This window comes from Heterodontus francisci, chromosome 33, assembly GCF_036365525.1.
Source record: "Heterodontus francisci isolate sHetFra1 chromosome 33, sHetFra1.hap1, whole genome shotgun sequence".
In the NCBI taxonomy this organism is placed as follows: domain Eukaryota; kingdom Metazoa; phylum Chordata; class Chondrichthyes; order Heterodontiformes; family Heterodontidae; genus Heterodontus; species Heterodontus francisci.
The window spans coordinates 16,668,130-16,687,562 of NC_090403.1; the positions used below are offsets into that span (position 1 = coordinate 16,668,130).

General features: G+C 44.6%; 1 protein-coding gene across 1 annotated transcript in view; it reads left to right on the forward strand.

Annotated features, from left to right (window-relative positions):
- The window catches only part of kcnh6a (potassium voltage-gated channel, subfamily H (eag-related), member 6a), a 262,695-nt gene that overhangs the window by 37,359 nt on the left and 205,903 nt on the right, over positions 1–19,433 (forward strand). The window contains exon 2 of the mRNA XM_068012928.1: positions 13,746–13,976. Within this exon, the coding sequence (XP_067869029.1) occupies positions 13,746–13,976 (231 nt within the window). The remainder of the gene's footprint in view (positions 1–13,745; positions 13,977–19,433) is intronic.

A 19,433-nucleotide genomic window follows, 5' to 3' on the forward strand; every position in this document is an offset into this window, starting at 1 on the left:
TTTCCTCTTGTGGGTGAGTCCAGAACTAGGGGGCAGTGTTTTAAAATTAGGGGTCGCCCTTTTAGGACAGAGATGAGGAGAAATGTTTTCTCTCAGACTTTGGAATTCTCTCCCTCAGAAGGTGGTAGAGGCGGCGTCATTGAATATTTTTAAGGCGGAGGCAGATAGATTCTTGTTAGGCAAGGGAATCAAGGGTTATCGGGGGTAGATGGGAGTGTGGAATTCGAAAACACAAACAGATCAGTCATGATCTTATTAAATGGTGGAGCAGGTTCGAGGGGCCGAATGGCCTACTTCTGCTCCTAATTCATATATTCATATGTTTGTAAGTGGGAAGTGATTCATTTTGGTAGGAAAAATGAGGAGAGGCAATGTAAAATAAAGGATACAATTCTAAACAGAGTGCAGGAACAGAGAGACCTGGTTGAAGGTAGCAGGGCAGGTTGAAAAAGTGGTTTAAAAGGCATACAGGATCCTGGGCTTCATAAATAGATGCATAGAGTACAAAAGCAAGGAAGTTATAATGAACCTTTACAAAACACTGTTTGGCCTCAGCTGGAGTATTGTGTCCAATTTTGGGCCCTGCACTTTAGGAAGGATGTGAAGGCTTTACAGTGGGTGCAGAAAAGATTTACAAGAATGGTTCCAGGGATGAGAAACGTCAGTTACAGGATAGTTTGGAGAAGCTGGGGTGTTCTGCTTGGAGAATAGAAGATTAAGAGAAGACTTGATAGAGGTGTTCAAAATCATGGGGGTTCTGGGCAGATAGCGAGAAACTCTTCCTGTTGGTGGAAGAGTCGAGAACCAGAGGAGACTGATTTAAGGTGATTGGCAAAAGAAACAGAGGAAAGACATGAGGAAAAAACCTTTTAATGCTGCTCGTGGTTAGGATCAGGAATGCACGACCTGAGAGTGTGGTAAAGGCAGATTCCACTGAGACCTTCAATAGGGAATTGGATAAGAACCTGAAGAGAAAAAAATTGCAGCACTATGGAGAAAAGGCGGGGGAGTGGGACGAGTTGAGTTGGTCTTGCAGAGAGTCGGCATGGATACAATGGGCTGAATGGCCTCCTTCTGTGATCTGACTAGTCCCAGTTTATGTTTGGTTACTTTGAAAGTCCCTCCATTAAAATAACCTTCCTGTTTTCACATACATGTTTTAACCTGTTCCTCCTTACTCTGCCCTGATGGGCTATAAGCAATCCCCCAGTGTTAGCTTTTCCTTAAAGACATTCAGCCCGAGTAGCTGATAGGTAAATATCCGCCTCTTAAGGGTCAAGTCCTTTTCGTTGCCAGGTCTTTCTGCCACCTCCTTTCATGTCTGTCTTTCCTGTTGTTATTTTTAATTACCACCTTCAGCTCACATGTTTGTTCAGTCCTACGCTATAATATCTCCCAGCCTCCAACCTCAGATAGCTTGTTCTCAATGCTGGCAGTGTTTATGATTATAGATTTTCCTGCTTTGTGGCCCATGGTATCTCCCTGATTCTACGCTTCCTCCCACAATCTTCAGCTGTTACAAACCCAAGCTTGGACTCAATTAATCACTACTTCATGATTTTACCTCCTCGTCACCCCCAACCCTTTATGGAAATAACCTAGAAGACTAGCAAAGCTGATTAATGGTTTAAAAGTAACAACAACTTGCATTTATATAGCACCATTAATAGGAAAACATCCCAAACAGCTTCACCGGAGCGTTATCAAACAAAAATTAACGCTGAGTCAAAGAAGACAACATTAGGACAGGTAACTAAAAGTTGGGTCAAAGAGGTTGATTTTAAGAAAGGCCATAAAGGAGGAGGGATAGGCTTAGGGAGGGAATTACAGAGCTTAGGGCCTAGACAACTGAAGGCACAGCCACCAATAGCAGGCCAAAGGGATTGGGGGGGATGCACAAGATGCCAAAGTTGGAGGAACGCAGAGTTCTTGGAAGGCTGTATGGCTGGAGGAGTTATAGAGATAGGGAGGACAAGGCCGTGAAGAGATTTGAACACAATGCTGACAATTTTAAAATCAAGGCGTTGATGGATTGGGAACCAGTGTAGGTCAGCGAGCATTGGAGTGATGTGTGAACGAGGCTTGGTATGGGGTAGGATATAGGCAGCAGAGTTTGGATGAACTCTCATTTATGGAGGATGGCAGCTGGAAGACTGGCAAGGAGAGTTCTGGAATCGTCGATTTGAAGGTAACGAAAGTCATAGATGAGGGTTTGAACTGCAGATGAGCTGAGGTGGGAGCTGAGGCAGGCGATATCATGGAAGTGGAAGCTGGCGGTCTTTGTGGTGGAGAAGATATTGAGTCAGAAAGTCGGTTTAGAGTCAAATAGGACATCAAGGTTGCAAGCAGTCTGCTTCAGCCTGAGATAGTGGCCAGGGAAGAGGATGCAGTAGGCAGCTAGGGAACAGAGTTTATGGAGGGAGCCGAAGGCAAAGGCTTTGGTCTTTCTAATGTTCAATTGGAGGAAATTGCAGCTCATCTGTAACTGAGCGTTGGATGAACAAGCTGAAAATAAGAGACATTGCAAACTGAAGAGCAGTCCCGAATGTAGGTCTCTGACAGTGAAAATGCAGTCAGCCACAGGCACTTTGTTGCCAGCAATGCCCACATCCCACAAACAAATTAAGTTTTTTTTTTTTGTTTGTGGGATGTGGGCGTTGCTGGCCAGGCCAGCATTTATTGCCCATCCATAATTGCCCTTGAACTGAGTGGCTTGCTAGGCCATTTCAAAGGGCATTTAAGAGTCAACCACATTGCTGTGGGTCTGGACAGCAGATTTCCTTCCCTAAAGGACATTAGTGAACCAGATGATTTTTTACAACAATCAACAATAGGTTCATGGTCACCATTCGACTAGTTTTTTAAATTGCAGATTTATTAATTGAATTCAAATTTCACCTTGGTGGGATTTGAACCCATGGTCCCCAGAGCACTAGCCTGCGCCTCTGGATGACTAGTCCAGTGACATTACCTCTACGCCAGCACCTCCCCTGTTAACTGGAGATATCTGTCTGTTGCCTCACTTTGTATGGTCTGTAAATCTATTTGTGAAATTGTTCGCAACAATGGTCACTGCTCCCCAGTTCCCTTCCCCTCGATTCACACTGGCCTTTTTTCCACATTACCTTCTGCCCACTACTTCAAGCATTCTTCCCCTTCCCACCATTCCCCAAGTTCACACTGGTACTGTTCTTCCCCGATTTCTCCCCTCTGTGCATGCATGAATATTTTGTTGAGTTGTTTTATGTTTTCTCTGTCTGTGTGATTGATTAGGCGTCTGTGGTATGTCACTGAGTGCCTGGTTAACAGGGTTTGTGGGAGATGTGCCGATTCACCATACGCCACACACCAAATTGGCAATCTCAGCTGTTTGCACTGAGTTTCCAGCCGAGGTGTGGCACTTGGCACAATCTCCCTGACTCTCGTAACGCTGCGAGGTGGCTCCTACGCACACACACCCCACCCCCGGAAGAGTTGTGCTTTGTGGAGGAGAACCTATAAGATGTATGCAACTCACTGAAGGAATCACTGTCCTTTATCTTTCAAATGGCCTTCTCCACAAACCAACGTTCCCTTTCTCTGAAGCGGTGGGATTTTGGGATGTCAGTTTCCCACCATTTTCTTTAGTATTTGAAGCGAAAACAGGCAATTCTGGAAATACAGAGCAGGTCAGTCACTATTTGCTAAGGGAGCAGATAGTTAAAGCTTCAGGTGTGGACTGTTCAGAGCTGAAAAAAAAGCAGCAAGCATGTGTATAAATACAATCAGTAAAAGAGATCACAAATGCACACTGAAGCACACACTCATGTATAGCCTCACACACACCCATATGGTCAGACACTCACTCACATCACACGCATACTCATTTATATATGCACACGCTCACTCACACACTTACATGTGCACACACACACAAACATACACTCACATGCACGTACACTAATATATACATTTGTATATGGGATGTGGGAACAGGCAGGTAAATGTGTGGAGAGTGTACACCAATATGGATGGGTTGGGCCATATGGAAAGATTCCATTCTGTAACTTCTATGTGTGGAGACGAATGGTGTAACAAACCTTCTCCATCAAATAATGGACAAAATCTTCAAGGCATTGTTTGGATAAATATTTCCCTACACTTTGGCTTGCTGTAGATGTGTGATCTATGATGTCAATGTATGCAAATAAATGCTTTTGGCCGTTTTATGCACCACATGGAACCTGTTGTCAGAAGTGAGTTGCTGGGAGTTGAAAGGATTTTGATAGCCTTTGGATTGAGGCATGTCAGCTGTAAGACAGCCAGCAGATGTGTAAAACTGTGGAATTCAAGCAGGGAATGTTTAGTGCAACTTTGAGCAGAAGTTTGACCTGGTAGGGCCAGGCCACGCTCTCGCGGACAAGTGGGATTAGTTTATAAACAAGCCACAGAAGCACTCCCTGGCCAACATGTGGATTTTGCAGGGGAGCTGGGTCATAAAACTTATGTCTGCAACTTTTAACAGAACATCAACAGCTGGGTAAGTCATTCTGCCTTTGAATTTTCCAGCAGCTACTCCTATGAACATGAAGGGAGATTTGAGAGGGCTCTGGCAATCCTTCCAGTCTCAGTGGCAGAATTATGAGCTTGCCACAGAGTTGGACAAGAAAACTGAACAGATAAGAGTAGCAACTCTGTTATCATTGATGGGCAAGGAGTGTTACAAGCTGTATTGCACCCTAGATCACACTGAGGAGAAGAGAAGCAAACCTTGTGAGATTTCAGAGGCCATGGAGACCCACTTTGAACTAATGTCATTTATGAACACTATGGGGGGAATTTTAGCCACACCCTTCCCCCATCACCCCCACCCCACAAGAACCCTCCCACCCTGACCTACCTGTGGCCTGGGTCCAGCGATACTCCTCAGCCTCCAGTAGGTGCTCCTCCAGCAGCAGCCATTGCCTGCATGGTGGCACTGCAATTGCCAGTCTTTGCTTGGCTGGCAGCTCTCCAAGTGCGGAAATTCCAGCAATGGGGTGCTTGATTCTGTGGAAGGCCCGCTGCAGTCCACTTAAATGCCTGATTGGCACTGGGTTTGGCGGGCCTCCCAGAGAAGAGGCGACATGGATCACGGCATCACTTTTTCCAGACTTGGAGACCACACCCCCCACCCCCGCCAGAATAAAATTCTCCCCTCGTGCTTACATGAGGAGCTCAGGTAGAAAAGGAGAATATTGATCAGTATGTGACTGTACTGAGACATCTAGCTGAATCTTGTGAGTTTGGACAACTGAAGGATGGGAATGAAATGAGAAGAAAGAACTTCAGTTCCAGATAGTGGACATTAAACAAATTCCCCTCATCTTAGCTGAAACAAGTCAAAAGCTTGGACTGGTAACCCTACACGTACCAGAAGAGATTTGCAATGTTTCATATGACACCAAGCCATTGAGATAGGATTGTCTTAGGAGATATCCCGCTGTGAGAGCATGTCAGCTGAGAGAAGAGAAGCTAACTCGCAAGAAAGCTATTGACACGTGCAGAAGCTTTGAGGTTAATCAACAGCTGAAGAGTATTGATGGGAGAACTGACGAGACTGTGCACTGTACTGAGAGACAGTTCAAATCTTCCAAACACAAGTCAATGATGAAAAGATAGGACAACTTTCAGAAGGGCCAGTTGAAAGATCAAGGCCAGAGTACTGGATGTAAATACTGTGAAGGACACCCACAAGAAGGAAAAGGGAGCATGTCCAGCATGGGAAAGGCAGTGCTCAGACTGCAAGAAACTGAACTGCTTTGCATGCAAATGTTTTGCTCGAAAGAAGAAAAGCAAACCTGTAAAGATGGTTGACGGAGAGATGTCAGATGATTCTGATGAATCACTCTACACCCTAGAGCACGTCAAGTCTCAAGGGAGAAAGTGGTTTGTGACAGTTGGAATGATGACTGCAGAAGGAAAGCACCAAGCTGATGCGAGTTGTCAGATAGACATTTGTTCTACCTGCAACATCATGAGCTTTGCAGACTTGTGTAAAATTGCTCAAGATGTTGACATGTATATGAAGCCATCAGAGGTAAAGCTAAGGCTCTATGATGGATCAATGCTCACCCCAAGAGGACAAACCAAGCTGAGAGTCCAATGAAACGAGAAGAAAGAAGAAGGAAGAACTTCAGTTGCAGATAGTGGACACTAAGCAAACTCCCCTCATCTTGGCTGAAACAAATCAAAAGCTTGGACTGATCACCCTCCATGTACAAGAAGAGATTTGCAATGTGAAGTTAGATGAAAGCAGCAGCTTTCTGACTACTTTCTGGATGCCATTTGGGAGTTATGGGATGGCTGCACATGCCGTTTGGCATTTCTACCGCTCCGGAAGAGTACCAACACACAACACAGACAGCATGAGATAGTCAATGGTCTAATGGAAGCAATCGTGGATGATCTTCTAGTGTATGAATGTGGAGAAATGGTGGAAGACGCCATCGCAGGACCATGATTGGAATCTAGTGAGACTGCGAGGGAGAACTTGGCAGATGAACCTTAAGCAGAATAAGAAAAGGTTGCAGCTGAAGATGACTGTCAAGTACATGGGTCATGTACTGACAGCTTGAGGACTTCAGTCTGACCTGATAAGGTGCGAGCTGTAGCAGAGATACAGCAACCGACAAATGAGAAGGAAGTTCAACAATTTGTTGGATTTGTGAACTACCCTGCCAAGTTCTTGCCCAATCTGTTGTCAGAGTGTGAACCTTTACACAAGTTCACTACAGAGGATGTTCAGTAGTATTGGGGCACAAAACAAGAAGCAGCTGTCACTCACACTCGTGACCGCAACGCCAGTGCTGAGGTACTATGATGCCAACGAAGATGTCACTCTGTAGTGTGATGCCAGTGAAACAGGATTGGAGCAGCCCTCATGATGCAAGGACAACCAGTTGTATTTGCATCCAGAGCATTAACGTAAACTGAATGACGCTATGCACAGATCAAGAAAGTGTGTCTGGTTATTGTCTTTGCCTGTAAGTATTTCAACCAGTACCTGTTTGCGAGAGAGAAAGTGATAGTAGAGTCTGACCACAAAACACTTCAAAGCATCTTTCCCAAACCACTTCTATCTGCTCCAAAGCGTTTGCCACGAATGTTACTTAGTTTGCAAAGATATCACTTGGAAGTGAAGTACAAGCAAGGGAAGCAGATGTACATCACTAACATTTTGTTGAGAGCTGCACTCCCTTTGAAGGAAGTTGATGATGCTAGTACAGCGTGTGAAAGCTTCCAGATTCAACAAGAAACAACAGCACAAAGTGCTCTGGAAGTCATCAACCCAGCAAAGTCATTGAATCTGACAGACAAGCGTCTTGCTCAGATCAAGCAAACTACACGACGAGATGCAACTCTTCAATCACTACGGACGTTCACAGTCACAAAACTGTTATAGCACAGAAAGATGCCATTCGGCCCATCGTGTCTGCACCGGTTCTCCAAATGAGCACTTCACCTAATGCCATTCCCTTACCTTCTTCCCATTACCGTGCACATTCTTTATTTTCAGATAACAGTCTAATTCCCATTTGAAGGTCTCAATTGAATCTGCCTCCACCACACTCTCAGGCAGCGCATTCCAGATCCTAACCACTTGCAGTGTGAAGAAGTTTTTCCTCATGTCGCTTTTGTTCTTTTACCAATCACTTTAAATCTGTGCCCTCTCGTTTTCGATCCTTTCACCAGTGGAAACAGGTTCTCTCTATCTACTCTGTCCAGACCCCTCATGATTTTGAATATGTCTATCAAATCACCTCTCAGCTTTCCCTTCTCCAAGGAAAACAGTCCCAACTTCTCCAATCTATCTTCATAACCGAAGTTTCTCAGCCCTGGAATGATTCCCGTGAATCTTTTCTGTACTCTCTCCAATGCCTTCACATCTTTCCTAAAGTGCAGCGCCCAGAACTGGAAGCAATACTCCAGCTGAAAGGATGGCCTGAAACCATCAAGGACACACTTGTTGCTGTAAGAGAGTATTGGTCATACAGAGATGAAGTGACCATCCAAGATGCATCTTGTACAAAAGGACTAGAGTCATTATCCCTGAAGAGATTAGAAAAGAGATGCTGAAGCTCATCCACACAAGCCATCGAGGAATCGCGTCTAGTCTGAGGAAGATGAGAGAAGTGCTGTACTGGCCAAACATGAGCAATGAGATTAAGGACCAGATATATCGTCGCAACTACAAAAGCTGCTCATTCACAGTAAACAGCTGATGAGACCAATCTGATTTCGCCAACTGAACAAGGAACTGAATGACCATCGGTCTCAGAGGTAACCGTACTTCAGCATGTGGAACAAATCTGCAGCAGCACTCGCCACAGCAGCAACATTCTCCAGAGAAGCAACACCAGCAACATTACCGAAGGAAACAGCAAGCACCAGACAAACAACGACAACTCGCACACGTACCATAAAAGTGCCAGAACACTTTAAGAATTGTGTGTGAAACTCTGAACTGTCTTATCGCAAACAAATTACAGATTATGTGACGGACTCGTAATTATTTTTCTCCTCGGATTAAAAACCGTGTGTGTGTCTTTAAGACTCTGTTAAAAACAGTGCACCATTAAGGGAGAGAAGGTTCTGGAGACAGTGTGCCACAGCTGCATTTTTGTTACCATGGGCGACAGCAGGAGAGAGGGGTCACATGGTAATGTTTCCACTTGGCTGTGTGTGGAATTGGCAGAAACCAGTTCGTTCTGAAAGGCTTGCCAGTGAGGCGTACTGAAGAGAAAAGGAGCTATTTCCTCTCAGCAAAAGTTCTACAAGGAGCTACAAGGCAAGTTAATTCCCTAAGTACCTTGATACACTTTGCCTTGACGTACTAAGTGACCTCTGAAGCCCATGCATGCAAATAAAGGTTTTCGGCCATTTGATGCACTACATGGAACAGCCATCAAAGAAACAAATGATGTGTAATTAGCCAAGGAAGGGAGGGGCCTGTGGAAAAGGGAGAAGTGGAAGATCTGGGGGGTTTAGCTGTGAAATTAAAACCAGTTTGTTCAGACCGAAGGGAGAAAAATTAGATCTTGTTCTTGCAGCTCACATTGACCTTCTTTGGAATATGTATGAAGCCAATAAAGAAATAAAAAGAGTTGCATTTATATAGCACCTTTCATGACCTCAGAACATCCCAAAGCATTTTATAGCCAATAAAGTAGTTTTGAAGTGTAGTCACTGTTGTACAGTAGGAATTGTAGGAGCCAATTTGTGCACAGCAAGCTCCCATGAACAGCAATATGCTAATGTCCAAATAATCTTTTTTAGTGATGATGTTTGAGGGTTAAATATTGGCCAGGACACTAGAAAAAACTCCCCTGCTCTTCTTTAAATAATGCCATGGGATCTTTTATTCCCACCTGAGAGGGTAGACAGGACCTTGGTTTAATGTGTCTTTATGATAGACGGCATTAGTGACCGTGCAGCACTCCATCTGTGCTGCCCTGGAGGGTCAGCCTGGATTTTATGCTTAAGTCTCTGGAGTGGGGCCTTGAGCTCGCAACCTTCTGACTCCAAGGCGAGAGGGCTGCCACAGCTGACACTTCAATGACAGAGGTCAGAGTGGGGATGAGAGACGGAGTTAAAGTGACGAGCAACAGTTCGAGGTTACACTTGCAGATAGAACAGAGTTGTTGGTAAAACGGTGGCCTAATCTGCATTGGGTTTCCTCTCACTGTGATCACACTGTCAGCAGTGAGTACAGTGTGCTAGATTAAACAAGGTGCATGTGAATTGCTGATTGACGTGGAAGGAGTATCTGGGGCAGTGGACCACCTCGTGAGAGGACATGACTAGGCTGGTAGCGGATCTTAGTGCAGTTAGCAATGGGAATTCCATGGGGTAAAGGAATAGGGTAATATAAGGCAAAAAAGGAAAGCCTATGTCCGACACCGAGAACTCAATACTACAGAAAGCCGAGAGGAGTTTAGAAAGTGGAGGGGTGAAATCAAAAAGGAAATTAGAAAAGCAAAGAGAGGGCATGAAAGAAAATTGGCAAGCAAAATAAAGATGAACCCAAAGAGATGTTTTATCAATACATTAAGAGTAAGAGGATAACTAAGGAGAGAGTTGGTCCCATAAAAGACCAAAAAGGTCACCTATGTATAGGGGCGGAAGATATTGGTATGGTTCTTAATGAATACTTTGCGTCTGTCTTCACAAAAGAGGGGAACGATGCAGAAATTGCAGTTAAGGAGGAAAAGTGTAAAGTATTCGATGTGTTAAACATAGGGAGAGAAGAGGTATTAATGGGATTAGCATCCTTGAAAGTTGATAAATCTCCAGGGCCAGGTGAAATGTATCCTACGCTGTTAAAAGAAGCAAGAGAGGAAATAGCAGAGGGTCTGACCATCATTTTCCAGTCCTCACTGGATGCCTGTGTGGTCCCAGAGGATTGGAGAATTGCTACCTCTCTTTAAAAAGGGAGCGAAGGGTAGACTGAATAGTTACAAGCCATTCAGTCTAACCTCAGTAGTGGACAAATTATTGGAACCTATTCTGAGAGACAGGATAAACTGTCACTTAGAAAGGTACAGGTTAATCAAGTATAGTCTAGCATGGATTTGTTAAGGGAAGATCTTGTTTGACAGATTTGATCGAATTTTTTGAAGAAGTAACAAGGAAGATAGGTGAAGGTAGTGCAGTTGATGTGGTCTACATGGATTTTAGCAAGGCTTTTGACAAGTTCCCACATGGCAGACTGGTTAAAAAAAATGAAATTCCATGGGATCCAGGGTGGATACAAAATTGGCTCAGTGGCAAGAAACAAAGGGTAATTGTTGACGGCTGTTTCAGCAACTGGAGGGTTGTTTCCAGTGGCGTTCCGCAGGGCTCAGTACTGGGTCCCCTGCTGTTGGGGTGATGTATATTTACGATTTTAAAGTAAATGTAGGGGGCACGATCAAGAAGTTTGCGGACGACACAAAGATTGGCCGTGTGGTAGTTAGTGAGGAGGATAGATGTAGGTTGCAGGAAGATATTGATGGTCTGGTCAGATGGGCAGAAAAGTGGCAAATGGAATTCAACTTGGAGAAGTGTGAGGTGATGCATTTGGGAGGTCAAACAAGGCAAAGGATTACACGATTAATGGGAAAATACTTAGAAGTGTAGAGGAAGTAAGGGACCTAGGAGTGAATGTCCACAGATTCCTGAAGGTAGCAGGACAGGTCAATAAGGTGGTGAAGAAGGCATATGGAATCCTTTCCTTTATTAGCCGAGGTATAGAATACAAGGGCAGGGAGGTTATGCTGGAACTGTATAACTCATTGGTTAGGCAACAATTTGAGTACTGTGTGCAGTTCTGGTCACCTCATTACAGAAAGGATGTAATTGCACTAGAGAGGATACAGAGGAGATTTACAAGGATGTTGCCAGGACTGGAAAAATGCAGCTGTGAGGAAAGATTGGATAGGCTGGGGTTGTTCTCCTTGGAACAGAGAAGACTGAGGGGAGATCTGATTGAAATGTACAAATGTTTGAGGGGCTTGGATAGAGTGGAGGTGAAGGGTCCATTCACCTTAGCAGGGAGGTCAGTGATGAGGGGGCATAGATTTATAGTGATTGGTAGAAAAAGTAGAGGGGAGACGAGGAAAAACTTTTTCACCCAAGGGTTGTGGGGTCTGGAACTCACTGTCTGAAAGGGTCTTGAGGCAGAGACCCTCAACTCATTCAAAAGGCGTCTGGATATGCACCTCAAGTGCCATAATCCGCAGGGCTGCGGACCAAATGCTGGAAGGTGGGATTAAAATAGGTGGATCGTTTTTCGGCTGGCATAGACACGATGGGTCAAGTGGCCACTTTCTGTGCCTTAAACTTTCTATGATTCTATGCTTCTAACATGTTATTGGGCTCCAGAACCTTTTCAAGGGAGAACAATGTCAACTTTGGAAAAGTCTTAGGAAGGTGCAGGAGCAGATGGGGTGTAACTTTAAGAAGCTGCCAGGAAGTAGAATTGTTGCAAAGCATATGAAAGGTAAAATATATGAAAAAGTACCACAGAATTAGTCGCAAACGCAGCAGCTCCTGGCAGAAAGCTATGTCCTAGGCCCAACCGTCTTCAACTGTTTTCCAATGACCTTCCCTCCATCATAAGGTCAGAATCGGGAGTGTTTGCTAATGATAGTACAGTGTTCAGGACCATTTGCAACTTCTCAGATACAGAAGCAGTCCATTCCCACATGCAGCAAGACCTGGTACGATTCTAGTAAGTCTTGTCTGCACACTCTCTAAGTCCTTGACATCCTTCCTGAATTGAACACAATACCCCACCTAAACCCTAACCAGTGTTTTATAAAGGTTTAACATAACTTCCTTGCTTTTGTACTCTGTGCCTCGAGTAATAAAGCCAAGGATCCTATCTTCTTTTCTGGCAACCTTCTCTACTTGTCCTGCCACCTTCAAAGGCTTGTGTGTCCGCTCCTTGTGGTAATGCATAATAACATATATTATATGTAACGTAACACACATATTAACTGTTCTGTGGGTAAAGAAATTTCTCCTAAATTCCCTGTTGGATTTGTTAGTGACTATCTTATAGTTTTGGTCTTCCCACAATTGCAAACATTTCTCCACATATACTCTATCAAAACCCTTTCGTGATTTGAAAGACCTCGCTCACCCATCAGTTTTCTCTTTTCTAGAGAGAAAAGCCCTAGCCTGTTCAAACTTTCCTGATAGTTCTGGTTTCTTCCTTATGAATCTCTTTGAACCTTCTCCAGTGATTATAAAGACATTGGGCTTCCCTGCACCAGGGATAGAATGCACAGGAAAATATCCTGCTCCTGATTATATAATTTAACAGACCAATCCAAAGCTAACCAACAACAACATGTATTTATATAGCACTTTTAATGCAAAAAAAGTCCCAAAGCACTTCACAGGAACCTTATAAAACAAAGTATGACACCGAGCCACAAAAGGAGATATTGGGTCAGATGACCAAAAGATTGGTCAAACAGGTACGTTTTAAGGAGTGCCTTAAAGGAGGATACAGAGGTAGAGAAATAGACAGGTGTAGGGAGGGAATTCCAGAGCTTAGGGCCTTGGCAACTGAAGGTGCAGCTGCCAATGGTGAAGTGATTAAAATTGGGAATGCTCAATAGGCCAGAGTTAGAGGAGTGTAGATATCTCAGAGGGATGCGGGGCTGGAGGAGGTTACAGAGATAGGGCGAGGCATTGGAGGCTCGCTCTATCAGTATTGAGGAAATCTCTAATCCAGTTCGCTTGATTTCTTTGAGCAGGGGAACTCCATTATGGCTGTTTGATTGGGGTAGCATTGCACAAAATATATTGCTGTAAACACAAATCATTGCAGCTTCTTGTAGCAATCATTTTAAAGATGGAACGTGGGATTATAACGTCCACTGGCTCATTCAGCATTTAAAATTTAAAATCAAAGTAGGGATTGGGTTGCCAACTTTGGTTGGATGTATTCCTAGAAGTTTCTTCATATGACCGTCCACCTCCAATGGCTCCACCTGGTCAAACAGCCTTTTGTTCCCATTTCTGTAACTAATAAATAAAAATGTTCAAAGAAAATGAAAAAACTTTTCTTAATGTCATTGAATTTTCTTCTGGATTGTTCACAGCAGTGCCCAGGAGATTAATGTTTAATTCCTGGAGACTTCAGGGCAATCCTGGAGGGTTGGCAACCCTAACTAGACGTGGCAAAGGAGCTGATTGCTGTTAAGTTTCATTCTTGTATTTTTCCCTCCTAGATCGGAAGTTCCTCATTACCAATGTTCGGATGAAAAATTGTGCCATTATCTTCTGCAACGATGGTTTTTGTGAAATGTTCGGCTACTCCAGGGTAGAGATCATGCAGAAACCTGGCACTTGTGACTTTCTGACCGGACCAGCCACACCGGAGAGTGCAATGGCACAGCTGGCACAAGCTCTGCTCGGATCAGAAGAGATGAAAGTAGAACTGCTGTATTACAGGAAAGATGGTAAGGGCATCTGGGCTATGCATCCTTGTGGATCAGTTGGAAGGGTTGACTGTGTAGGCGATATTGTGGCAGCTGCTTCAGTCAACCATTGGGTTTCATGTCATAGTATTGTCAGATACTGAAGACAAATTTCCCTTCTCGCTCTCTTACCTCTCAGGTTTATATAGAGAACAAAAGCGGCCTGACCTCTCATTGACCTGTTTAGCTGCTAAAAGCAATCAGTCCATAATTTACCTGAAGAAGCCACAACAATTAAACCTCATGACGCCGATAGGATGCAGCTAAACACTGGGATCACAATGTTTTTTTTCCACCAATAAAGGTCCACATGTAAATTGGTATAAAGCAGTTTCTGCTCAGATTTTGAGAGGAGAAAGGAAAATTTCCCAGTGTTTTCTTAACAGAAATCCGGTTCAGAGGGATAGTGCACCGTGTCTGTGATATCAGCACTCATTACGCTCATCATATCTCTGATGTCAACACTTTACTTGCTGTATCTGTGGTGCTGATGTGATACTCGTGCATCTCTGGACCTTTTTTGGCAGGACCAGAAATGAGGGCTGTGCCATGTGGATTTTGTTTAAATGGGACCAATGTTAGATATGAGGACTGGGTTCTCTATACTGCTGCCATCTTTCATTCCTAGTTGGGGATGAGGTGCATTGACACAGTTACCACAATGATACTCTCCTGAACACTGAGATCATTAATCAAAGGCTGACTGAGATCACACAGCAAGGCAGTGTTTACTAAAAGCAAGAATGCAATTATTTAACTGTGAATAATCTCCAAATATTTTTTATTATCCTACCATAATAGTGGCAGGTACGTGTCTTTTTTCTCATTCATTATGGGATGTGGACGTCACTGGCAAGGTCAGCATTTATTGCCCTTCCATAATTGCCCTTGAGAAGGTGGTGTTGTGCTGCTTACTTGAACCGCTGCAGTCCATGTGGTGAAGCTACACCCACTGTGCTGTTAGGGAGGGAGATCCAGGATTTTGACCCAGTGACAGCGAAGGCACGGCGATATAGTTCCAAGTCAAGCTGGTGTGTGACTTGGAGGGGAACTTGCTGGTGGTGGTGTCCCCATGCATCTGCTGCCCTTGTCCTTCTAGGTGGTAGCGGTCATGAGTTTGGAAGGTGTTGTCGAAGGAATGTTGGCAAGTTGCTGCAGTGCAGATAGTACATACTGCTGCCACTGTGCTCCGATGGTAGAGGGAGTGAATGGGTGGTGGGTGGGGTGCTGATCAAGTGGGCTGCTTTGTCCTGGATGGTGTCGAGCTTCTTGAGTGTTGTTGGACCTGCAGTCATCCAGGCAAGTGGAGAGTATTCCATCACACTCCTGACTTGTGCCTTGTAGATGGTGGATAGCCTTTGGAGAGTCAGGAGATGAGCTACTCACCACAGAAATCTCAAAGTCTGACTTGCTTTTGTAACCATGGTATTAAGTTTCTGGTCAATGGCGAACCCAGGATATTGATGGTGGGGGACTTCAGTGATGGTAATGTCGTTGAACATCAAATGGAGATGGTTAGATTCTCCCTTGTTGGAGACGGTCATTATCTGGCACTTTTGTGGCTCGAATGTAAATTCCCACTTATCAACCCGAGCCTGAATGTTGTCCAGGTCTTGCTGCATAAGGATGTGGACTGCTTCATTATCTGAGGAGTTGCTTGGTACTGAACACAGTGCAATCATCAGCATACATTGAGAGGTGATCTTATTGAAACATATAAGATTTTGAGCGGCTTGACGGGTAGATGCTGAAAGGATGTTTCTTCTCATGAAGAAATCCAGAACTAGGGGACTTAGTTTCAGAATAAGGGTCTCCCTTTTAAGATGGAGATGAGAAGGAATTTATTCTCAGAGGGTTGTTAATATTTGGAATACTCTTCCCCAGAGAGCAGTAGAGGCTGGGTCATTGGATATATTCAAGATTGAGTTAGACAGATTTTTGATCTACAAGGGAGTCATGGGTTATGGGGAGCAGGTAGGAAAGTGGAGTTAAGGCCACAATCATATCAGCCATGATCTTATTGAATGGCGGAGCAAGCTTAAGGGGCCAAATGGCCTATTCCTGCTCCTATTTCTTATGATCTTATTCTGCTCTTCTGTTGGAGGAGAGGTCATTGATGATGCAACTGAAGATGGTTGGACCTAGGGCACTACCCTGATGAACTCCTGCAGCCATGTCTAGGGGCTGAGATGATTGGCCTCAAACAACCACAACCATCTTCCTTTATGCTAGGTATGACTAGGTATGAGAGTTTTCCGCCATTATCCATTGACTTCAATTTTGCTAGGGCTCCTTGATGCCACACTCGGTCAAGTGCTGCCTTAATATCAAGGGCAATCACTGTCACCTCACCTCTGAACCAAAAGTTCAGCTCTTTTGCTCATATTTGGACCAAGGCTGTAATGAAGTCTGTAATGAGTGGCCCCGGTGGAACCCAAATTGAGCGTCGGTGAGCAGGTTATTGGTGAATAGGTGCTGCTTGATAGCACTGTAGTGGCACTTCCCATCACTTTGTTGATGACTGAAAGTAGACTGCTGGGGTGGTAATTAGCCAGATTGGATTTGTCCTGCTTTTTGTGCACAGGTCATACCTAGGAAATTTTCACATTGTTTAGCAGATACCTGTGAGTTGTAGCTGTACAGGAACGGCTTGGCTAGGGGCGCGGTTAGTTCGAGAACACAAGGCTTCAGTACTACAGCAGGATGTCGTCAGGGCCCAATGCCTTTGCTATATCCGGTGACTTATGCCGTTTCTTAATATCACGCAGAGTGAATCGAATTGGCTGAAGACTGGCATCTGTGATGCTGGAGACCTCAGGAGGTGGCCAAGATGGATCATCCACTCGGCACTACTGGCTGAAGGTGGTTGCAAATGCTACAGCCTTGGACTTTGCCCTGACATGCAGAGCTTCCCAATCATTGCGGATGAGGATGTTTGTGGAGCCTTCTTGTCTAGTTATTTGTTTAATTGTCCACCACTATTCATAACTGGATGTGGCAGGACTGCAGAGCTTAGATCTGATCTGCTGGTTGTCAGATTGCTTAACTCTGTCTATTGCATGCTGCTTACGCTGTTTGTTATGCATGTTGTCCTGTGTTGTATCTTCAACAAGTTGACATCTCATATTTTTAGGTATGCCTGGTGCTGCACCTGGCATGCCCTCCTGCAGTCTTCATTGAACCAGGGTTGGTCCCTGGCTTGATGGTAATGGTAGAGTGAGTGATATGCCGGGCCATGAAGTTGCAGATTATGGTTGAATACAATTCTACTGCTGATAGCCCACAGCACCCCGTGGATGCCCAGTTTTGAGCTGTGAGATCTGTTTGCAATCTATCCCATTCAGCACGGTGGTAGTGCCACACAACACGATGGAACATGTTCCCCATGTGAAGATGGGACTTCGTCTCCATGAGCACTGTGCAGTGGCTGCCAATACTGTCGTGGACAGATGCATCTGCGACGGGTAGTTGGTGAGGGTGAGGTCAGGTAGGTTTTTCCCTCTTGTTGGTTTTCTCACCACCTGCCACAGACCCAGTCTATGTCCTTCAGGACCCGGCCAGCTTGGTCAGTAGTGGTGCTACCAAGCCACTCTTGGTGATGGTAATTCAAATTCCCCATCCAGAGTACATTTTGTGCCCTTGCCACCCTCAGTGCTTTCTCCAAGTGGTGTTTAACATTGAGGAGTACTAATTCATCAGCTGAGGGGGGGTGGTAGGTGGTAATCAACAGGAGGTTTCATTGCCCATGTTTCACCTGATGCCATGAAAAGTCATGGGGTCCAAAGGCAGTGTTGAGGACTCCCAGGGCCACTTCCTCCTGACTGTATACCACTGTGCCACCACCTCTGGTAGGCAGGTATGTACCCAGGAATGGTGATGGCGGTGTCTGGGACATTGGCTGTGAAGTATGATTTGGTGAGTATGACTATGTCAGGCTGTTGTTTGACTCATCTGTGGGACAGCTCTCCCAATTTCAGCACAAGTCCCTAAATGTTAGTGAAGAGGACCTTGCAGGGTTGGCTGGGCTGGGTGTGCCATTGTCATTTCTGGTGCCAAGCTTGCTGCCCTCCATCTGGTTTTATTCTTATTTAACTTTTTTGTTGTTGTTGTTGTTCAATGCAACTGAGTGGCTTGCTAGGCCATTTCGGAGGGCAGTTAAGTGACAACCACATTGCTGTGGGTCTGGAGTTAGATGGAGGACAGACTGGGTAAGGACAGCAGTTCCTCCCTTGAAAGACATTAGTGAATCAGACAGCTTTTTATGACAAATTCTGTAGTTTCATGATCATCATCATTACTGAGACCAGATTTATTAATTCTTCTTTGACCTCGTTGTCTCGTGAGACAATGGGTAAGCGCCTGGAGGTGGTCAGTGGTTTGTGAAGCAGCGCCTGGAGTGGCTATAAAGGCCAATTCTAGAGTGACGGACTCTTCCACAGGTGCTGCAGATAAAATTGGTTGTCCAGGCTGTTACACAGTTGGCTCTCCCCTTGCGCTTCTGTCTTTTTTCTGTCAACTGCTAAGTCTCTTTGACTCGCCACACTTTAGCCCCGCCTTTATGGCTGCCCGCCAGCTCTGGCGATCGCTGGCAACCGACTCCCACGACTTGTGATCAATGTTACAGGACTTCATGTCGTGTTTGCAGACGTCTTTAAAGCGGAGACATGGACGGCCGGTGGGTCTGATACCAATGACCAGCTCGCTGTACAATGCGTCCTTGGGGATCCTGCCATCTTCCATGTGGCTCACATACCACAACTTCCATGGTGGGATTTGAACTCATGTTGCTGGAAGATTAGACCAGCCTCTGGATCACTAGTCTAGTAACATTATCATTATGCTATCGTCTGGAGGCAGAACAATTGCACGGTTCTTTAAATTTACTGTTGATTACAAAAAAACTCTTTAGGGTTTAACTGAGAATCTGGTAGTGGGCCCCATAAAAATGGGGCTTGTGAACTATATAACTAATTGTGGGTTATTACTTAACTTGACTATACCTTTTTTAGTCCTTTCCTTATCTCGAAATTTGGAAAAGTTACCCAGGACTTTGGGGTCTACTTTTCTTTCCTTGTTTTTCTCCTGTTTTTTTGCACTAAAAATAAAACCTGGAAAAATTCCCAACTTTTGAAACTTGCAATAAAAACTCACTTTCATGATACTTCACCACACTTCAACAGCAAAGTAATAGCTTGTATGACACATGATGTCAGCATGAGCAGGGCACGGGAGAACTGCCAATGTTAATAATTGTTTTTAAATTTCCCTCCTCCTCCAATCATGATTCTTTACAGAGTAATCTCCTGTCATGATGAAGAATCTCAGGTCCTCAGTGTTGAATACATTCATCTTTTGGTCCGCAATGTCAGCATTAAGACACTCTGATGCAGTGCAAAGCTCCCTCCATGCGACCCCTGCAATGCAACGGAACTCTTTGCC